Raw genomic sequence first — 8,996 nt, forward strand, 5'->3', positions numbered from 1 at the left:
CCATCTGACTCAGGATTAATTTGAAAGCCATGCCCTACAGATCACACCCAGTCTGGTCTATACTGGTGCTACTGAGCCACTCTTGTTGATCGATATTTATATTCCATCCTGAATATACTGTATCTTGTGCCCCTAATGCTCTCAGTACTTCGTTCTAATTGTGTTCAATATGGGACTCACGTGCTAAGAAAGGTCATTCGCTCCCAATAGTACATTTGATTATCGACGCCATCAATTTGTCAAAGGGACTGGACAGAGAAGAATTGGGTGGCGAAGTCCAAGATGTCAGCCAGAAAGTATGATTCTATAGACATGACTGTCTCAAACTAATCCAGGAATATTTTGTGGGTTCTCTCTCAAAAAACTAGTGAGGAACTCTGCAGAATCAGTGCCCTTTTTGTCGCTGGGGTCAATGGCAGACGGTATTCTGTCTTGTGTGTCACATTTTCATACAACTTCAAATTGGGGTAATTTCAATACAGACTAATTCACACTGAGGTGTGTCTGTATTCACATCTTGGGGAAGACAAGGTCAATAGATTTGATCCTGTAAAAAGGATACTGACACACCAGTGCTGGAAGGACACAGCAGGACAGGCGGCATCTATGGAGGGGAATAAAGAGTCAATGCTTCAGGCCGAGATACTTCATCAGGACTGAAATGTTGACTGTTTATTATCCTCCATAAGTGCTGCCTGACTTGCTGAGTCCCTTCAGCATTTTGTGCACATTGCTCTGAATTTCCAGCACCCACAGAAACTCTTCTGTTTATTAATGCATCACATGGGTTTTAAACATTCTTGAGTATTTCATGCTCAGTATTAACAAGTTGTAAATTTTGGATTTATTTACTTAAATGATTTTAAGTACCTCAGTGGGGTTTGAACTTGCATCACTAGATCTCTGGATCACCAGTCCAATAGAATAACTACCATAAATAAAACAAGGTGCTAGGAATACTCAGAGGCATCTATGAAGAAAGAAGTAATGTTGAGTTGACACTTCAAAATAAATGACTTGATGAAAGGTTGTAAATCTGAAAGGTTAAATGCTTCTTGCTCTGAAGATTATATGTGAGTTTGTCAATCTACTCAATAGATTTCCTTACGATAAACTGCCAGCCCTGTTGTGAATGCTCTTTTCTTGGATAACACAGTAGAATGCAGTGAGCGATTCCTCCACACACCAGATTAGCTAGTGCACTGACCTACAATGACAGAATAGTTTCTGCACTACAAGGCCATAAGACACAGGAGCAGATTTAGGCCATTTTGCCCATCATGTCTGCTCCACCATTCCATTACAGCTGCGATTTATTTTCCTGCTTTCTCCCCTTTGACGCTCGTAGGAATAAAGAACTTATCAACTGTGAAGTTATCCACTTTGGTGGCAAAAACAGGAAAACAGATTATTATCTGAATGGTGGCCGATTAGGAAAAGGGGAGGTGCAACGAGACCTGGGTGTCATTATACACCAGTCATTGAAAGTGGGCGTGCAGGTACAGCAGGCTGTGAAAAAGGCGAATGTTATGCTGGCATTTATAGCAAGAGGATTTGAGTACAGGAGCAGGGAGGTACTACTGCAGTTGTACAAGGCCTTGGTGAGACCACACCTGGAGTATTGTGTGCAGTTTTGGTCCCCTAATCTGAGGAAAGACATCCTTGCCATAGAGGGAGTACAAAGAAGGTTCACCAGATTGATTCCTGGGATGGCAGGACTTTCATATGATGAAAGACTGGATGAACTAGGCTTATACTCGTTGGAATTTAGAAGATTGAGGGGGGATCTGATTGAAACGTATAAAATCCTAAAGGGATTGGACAGGCTAGATGCAGGAAGATTGTTCCCGATGTTGGGGAAGTCCAGAACGAGGGGTCACAATTTGAGGATAAAGGAGAAGCCTTTTAGGACCGAGATTAGGAAAAACTTCTTCACACAGAGAGTGGTGAATCTGTGGAATTCTCTGGCACAGGAAACAGTTGAGGCCAGTTCATTGGCTATATTTAAGAGGGAGTTAGATATGGCCCTTGTGGCTAAAGGGATCAGGGGGTATGGAGGGAAGGCTGGTGCACAGTTCTGAGTTGGATGATCAGCCATGATCATACTGAATGGTGGTGCAGGCTTGAAGGGCTGAATGGCCTACTCCTGCACCTATTTCCTATGTTTCTGCTTTAAATATACCCAATGACTTCAGCTCCACAACTGCCTGTGGCAATGAATTCCACGAATTCACCACCCTCTGGCAAAAGAAATTCCTCTTCATCTCTGTTCCTAAGGAACATACCTGTATTCTGACTCTGTGCCCTCTGGTTCTAGACTCCCTCACTATTGAAAACATCCTCTCCACATCCACTCTAATTAGGCTTCATCTGATAGGTTTCAATGAGATTCCCCTACATCCTTCAAAATCCTATTGAGTACAACCCCAAAGCGATCAAATGCTCCTCATGCATTAACCCTTTCATTTTCTGGATCATTCCTGTAAATGTTCTCTGCACCCTCTCCAATGACAGCACATCCTTCCTTAGATATGGGGCCCAGAACTGGGCAGTATGGTAGAATTATCACAACCATTACAGTGCCAGTGACCTGGATTCAACTCTGACCCTGTCTGTAAGGTGTTTGTATGTTTACCCCCATGACAACATGGTTCCCTCCCGTATTCCAAAGAAATTCAGTCTAGTAGGTTAATTGGTTGCTTGGCTGTAATTGGACAGCACGGGGTTGTGCTGGAAGGGCTTAAGTAAGCAAAATAAAAATGTTCCAAATGCAATCTCACCAATGGCTCATAAAGCCTCAGCATTACATCCTTGCTTTGATATTCTAGTCATCCTTAAATGAATGCTAACACTGCATTTGCCTCCTTACCATGGACTCAACCTGCAAGTTAACCTATAGTGAATCCTGCACGAGGACTGCCAAGTCTCTACGCCTTTATCCCTTCTGACCGTACACTTCCCTACGCTGTTTCCATCTGTCACTTCTTTAGATATGCAAATTAAATGGCTGCTATAGAACTTTTACAACTCTCTGCTCCAGACATTCAGCATTTAAAATAATCAATCTGATAAGGCTGCATATCCTCTTGTCACAGAATGAACTACTTAAGCCAATAACCTTTAACAATGCAGTACACTTAATACTCTGAATTCATTCCTTCAAATTGCTTCCAGACTAGCAAGCAACACAACCTTTCTCCCTAATCATGTATTGTTCAAAATGTCCACTTCAAACACAGCCTAATAGGATAGCACACTATTTTACTGACATACGTTCTCCTCCAGCCCCTGCAGGCAATGTCTAAAAGTTTCACATTAAAGAGGATTTCAGTAAAATGCCGTGACCACACTGCTTTTAACCTTAATTATTAATGCAATGAGGGGGAAAGAGGGGGAAGATGAATACTGACACCAATAAAACAAGCAAATGACCGACATTCAGACAGATATTGTCTGCCATTCTTCTCCCAGTGATCAATACGGTACTGATACATGCCAGAGGGAGAAATTGAGAACAATCTAATCAACAAAGTATAGTATCTGATGCCCCATTCACCGAATCAGTATCTCTATTGGATAACAATGAACATTCACTAATTAAATTCCCACCGCTCCCTCGCTTCTAAATGCAGTGCACAATACAGACAAGCTCAAGTGGGCTTCCCTAAAGCATTGACTGCTTGACATACACTCACTGGCCACTTTATTAGGTACGTCCTGTAACTAATGAAGCGGACGCTGAGTTTAGGCTCGTGCTTTTCTGCTGCAGTAGCCCACCCACTTCAAGGTTCAATATCCTATGTGTTCAGAGATGTTATTCTGTGCACCACTGTTGTAACATGTGCTTATTTGAGTTACTGTCGCCTTCCTGTCAGCTTGAACTTGTCTGGCCGTTCCTCTCTGACCTATCATTAACAAGGCGTTTTCACCGACAGAACTGCTGAATTTGTTTTTGTTTTTTGCACTATTCTCTGCAAACTCTAGTCTTGTGTGTGAAAATTCCAGATCAGCAGTTTCTGAGATAGTGAAACCGCCCCCCAGGAGATCAGCGGTTTTTGAGTTACTCAAACCACCCGTCTGGCTCCAACAATCATTCCACAAAGTCATTTAGATCATATTTCTTCCCCATTCTGATGTTTGATTCAAACAACACAAACTGAATCTCTTGAACCCTGCCTGTGTGCAATTATACATTGAGTTGCTGCCACACGATTGGCTGATTAGATACTTTCATTAAGAAGGTGTTCAAGTGTACCTAATAATGTGGTCAATGGGTGTATATGCCAATTCCTAATGTAATCCCAAATTAGCCAACATGTCAAATTAGCCAACTGGGAAACCTATCAGTGGTTTTAGAACTGACTCGAAAATAGGGTGAATAAAAAGCCAAGGAACTTTTATGCTGATTGCTAGCAGGTTCGCCTTGCAGGTGACAAATGAATACTTGCTCATGAATATATAGCAAACCATCTCAAATTAAGAGCCTAGAAGAATATCTACATGCTACGCCCTCATGTAAAGAGTATCATATGAGGGCATAGCACAAGGTTTTGGCATTGAGGATTTGTTTTCTTGAAGGAAGGTAGAAGATTAAAACGAAATAAGCCTCTGTTTCAGTCAAGGATGCTTCCCACCAAGGGAATTGTTATACCATTCAAGCCCTCAAACCTGTTCCAGTTTTCAATGAGATTTTGATTGATCTGTATCCTAATGCTATGCATGCTTGGATCCATAATCTTACTTTAGTATTAATTTCAGCTTTAAATTATTAACTGGGCCAGCTTTGTGGGAAAGAATTCCAGACTGTGCCTTGAGTGTGAAGAAGCATTTCCTAACTTCTCTCCCAATGATTTGACCTCCCCCTCACCTACTGTCTCTATGGACTCCATCAACTCTTTACAAAATTGTAAAATCTCAATCAAACCAATAAACTTTTTTCTGGCTTCCAGCCAGGTACAGGTATCCATGTTAACCAACGTTTTGATGACAAACTCTGCTGTCTTCATCGGGGATGATGCCTGGGCATGCCTTCCCTGCATTTCCACAGTTTCTGGAGGGATACCAGGATCCTGAAGAAATACTGGATTAATACCATCCACAAACCCGTAAGGAAGTTCAAATCATGGCTTACATGGGTCAAAGATGACCTGGGACTCAGGACGACTGGCATTTACAGGATCTGTAACAGAAAGATTTCTGCTCCTCACGTATACGAAGGATATAGGTAATAAAGTCATTCCAACTCCCTGTGAATATGGAGCAGCGTATATCGGCACGGTGGAAATCCGCATCAGGGAGCATAGGAGATGTATCCATTTGGGTTATCCAGAGAAATCAGTGGTAGATCACTGCATTCACAATGACCATAGGATTGACTTCGACAGCACAAAACTACTGTGCCACACCAATAGTTTTTGGGACTGCCTGGTGAAAGAAGCTATTGAAATAAAAATAGGGGAAAGGGATTTTAACAAAGATAAAGGTCTCACTTAGCATGAACTGGAATTCCACTGTAAACAAGGTGGGACAACAGAAACTGATTGGATGAGGACTAACCAATCAGGAGGATGGATAACAGGGGTATAATATAAATACCACCCAACTAGACGTGCCCAGGCATCATCCCTGATAAAGATGGCAGAGTTTGCAACCAAACATTAGTTACAATCGATACCTGTACCCGGGCTGGAGCCCAAAAAGAGTTTATTCATCATATATGCTCAGGAAGCACTAATTCCTTTTTCTCGATCAAACTGCTTTTCTACCTTCTGTGTACTACTGATTTCTAACCTGACCCGCACACATTTTTCACTTTATCTCAAAACTTGTTACAATAATACACCAACGATCACAATTTAGCCCTTATGCATCCCTGTTAATGTTTTAGTGAATTGGCCCTGTTAATCTTTTCCAAGTCTGATGTCCAGGAACGGACTGGGGAATTCTAAATGGGATTTAACCAAGCTTTATTTCCACCACTACCGGCAGATACCAAGTGAAATCCATACACAAGGAGCCAGATCCCAGAGACATTGTAATCGGAGAAAAGCAGCTTAAGGTTGGGGATTTTCGAAGCTTGGTTGTTCAGGCACTTTCATAAACCAGTCACTTCACCTCATCGCCACTGCTTGACAAATGGAGAAACCACAAGATTATGGAATATCAAAATATTATCACAAACACCCTTCACAAACTCAGGAATCCAATAGTTATCTGTAAGAACGGTCGTTCTTGTAAGAGAGGGACGGCAGCAGCCCGCTAGATAACCGCCAGATAACCCGCTTTTCTTTGTGTTGATGGAAGACAAGAATAAGTCCCCTTTCTTCAAACAGTGAATGGGACCTGCTGTCCAGCCGACAGAGCAGATGGGGCCTCAGTTTCAGACAAACATGCCTGGGCTGCCCATTCCGAGACATGAATACTCACTACTACATAACAAGACTTCCTATATTTTCCCCGAGGAAAATTCCATCTATTCACAATTAAAGTATGAAGCCCACGAGCAGCATCACACCATTTAGAGTTCTTTTTTGTTGTTTTCCGACCTTCACGTGTTAATTTTAAAGTTCCTTAAAAACTTTTTTTTTCACTGAAACTAGTCTGTCCTTGCTCAACACCCCCGTCACGCCAGCAGTACCTTTAGGGCGCACTTTTCTCCCGTTTTCTTGTGCACACACTCCAGCACTTTGCCATTGACTCCCAGTCCCAGGACGTGCGTGGACACCCGGTAATCATCGGTGATGGCGTTCTTCTTGATCTCCAGCCGGGGCTGTGGATGACTCGGGGCGCCGGCCCCCGTCGCTTTACCCCACTTATTGGGCGATGGTGGGGTTGGATCGTTGCCGTTATGCAGCATGGCTTGGGCAGGGTGCTAGGGACACCTGAGGCAGCACCGAGTCCACACGGCATTAGGGAGGGGCGGCGCTCCGGCTGCCGTCGGGTGGGGTGGGTTGGAACTGAACCCCGGGCTCCGGGCTCCGGACTCCGGACTGGGCGGCAGGTGCTACCGCTCTGAGCGCAGCCTCTGGGCTTGGCGATCAGCTGATTTCCTGCACACGTCAGATCTGGCTCAGGGCGAAAGAGATAACGCTGCATCAACGGCTCCGAGAGGCGAAGCTGGAACCGCCAGCGGAAAAAAAATACACACCAGCTGCCGGCTGCTTCCTTCTCTCTGAAAGAGAAAAGAAGATTCTCATCTGGAAAAGAAGTCCTGGTCAAACTTCTTATCGTTGGGAGAGATCACAGGGGAAGGAGAGCGTCAAGGCGGTGGAATTCGAATTGTGCGTTATTAATTCCCCGGAGTCATCCCGTCACTGTGTCTGGTTTCACCCCTCGGCAGTGGTCGGTCACCGAGCCCAGCAGTGGTGACCTTCTGTAACTATTTATGGCTGAGCTCCCTCCAGTGGAGACACGGTGCTATTGCGCGTCTGACTGACCACCCACCCCGCAGTGACCGTCATTGTGCGTCTCAATTTTAATGGTCACTGCGTCTGATTGACCACTGTCGGGGTCACTCTGTCTGGTTCCCTCCGGTGCTGACTCTCATTGTGTGATTGATCACTGTCAGTGACTGACCTCTCCAATAGTGACCACATCACTTCAGCTTTACGTGTGGTGTCTTCTGTGGAAATATAGTGACCCCTTTGTGCCTGAGTTGCCCATACAGTGGTCACTCTGTGCGTGTGGACTGACTGACTCCCTAAAATAGATACCATGTTTCACTCCGCAGCTGAGTAACAGTGACGTGTCTCTCAATGGTGTGATTTACTGACCTTTACACTGATGACACTCTCACATGCAACCCGACAGTGTGAACTTCTGTTGGTCTTTAAGCATTAGGACTGCAAACTAACTCACAGAAATTAAAACTCTTTCTACAGTGAACCAGAGTTTCCACCTTGTTCATAATGGAAGAACAGGGCCTTAAATTACTTCCTAAAAGTACAGATTTGAGGAGGGTGTTCTCCTGAATTTCTGCTCAAACTAATTTCTGTCTTTCCATGAATTAATTTAGATTAATCAGATTTTTTTTAAAAAGATTTTGCTTTAAAAATCTCTTGACTCATTTTCTTGTGAATATCTTCATGGTGATACATAGGGACTTTGTTAAATAAATAGGCTTTGAACTCTGATATAGTTAACAGTCACAATCTTGTGATTTTGATGAATATACTGAAAAATGGGTTTAATTGCAGACAATAAACATTTTTAATCAATCCATTACCTTTAAGCAATTTGATCATTAATGACAAAAAATGACTTACCTTTCTGTGATCTTTTGCAAGAATATGATTTTTTAACCAAAATTCATCAATGATACCAGCACAACTGATCAGATTCATCAGGCCAATGCCTTTTAGAACTTTCACTATATCCCAAAGCAGACTCAACAACATAATTTTCAAATGGAGTTACAAGTTCAGCCAGGCTGAATGATGAGACCAGCAATTCCACTGAAGTTACCTGAGGGATGTATCCTGAACAGATGGAATTCCAAATAAGTTCTCCACTGTGATATTATTGTTGAGATCAAGCTAAATATTTAAATAAATATTGTCATCTATTATAGGACCTCATCAGGTTACTTAATTCATATTGAAAATGTATCCAAGTAACAGTGTAATGGTATAGAATGGAATAAAATTAAGTGATGGGTTTTGAAGAGGCTTTTTCAAGCAGGACCCGGCTGGTGGCATAGTGGCATCAGTGCTGGACTTCGGGACAAAAGGTCCCGAGTTCAAATCCAGCCGGCTCCCCTACATGCTTTCCATCTGTGTTATGAGCTGGTGATCTCTTTAGAAACTCACCCAGCAGAAGGCAACGGCAGTGGCTTGCTGTAACTTGCCTCGTATTGTGGTTCCCCACAATAACAAAGAGGCATAGAGTCTGCTAACTGGAGAAACTCCGGATTTGACATACCTTTCCTTTTTAAAGAAAATGGAAACACAAAAGTTTATGCAATGGCTTGTTGCAAACCCTTGCAAACAGCATTCAAA

The 8,996-nt window shown here is 43.0% G+C and overlaps 1 protein-coding gene across 1 annotated transcript in view; it reads right to left on the reverse strand.

Annotated features, from left to right (window-relative positions):
* The window catches only part of LOC140211161 (MAP kinase-activated protein kinase 2-like), a 149,799-nt gene extending 142,492 nt beyond the window's left edge, over positions 1-7,307 (reverse strand). Inside the window, exon 1 of the mRNA XM_072280692.1 lies at positions 6,638-7,307. Coding sequence (XP_072136793.1) covers positions 6,638-6,856 — 219 coding nt within the window. The 5' untranslated portion in view covers positions 6,857-7,307. The remainder of the gene's footprint in view (positions 1-6,637) is intronic.
* Positions 7,308-8,996: the final 1,689 nt, after the last annotated feature.

This window comes from Mobula birostris, chromosome 16 (genome assembly GCF_030028105.1).
Source record: "Mobula birostris isolate sMobBir1 chromosome 16, sMobBir1.hap1, whole genome shotgun sequence".
In the NCBI taxonomy this organism is placed as follows: domain Eukaryota; kingdom Metazoa; phylum Chordata; class Chondrichthyes; order Myliobatiformes; family Myliobatidae; genus Mobula; species Mobula birostris.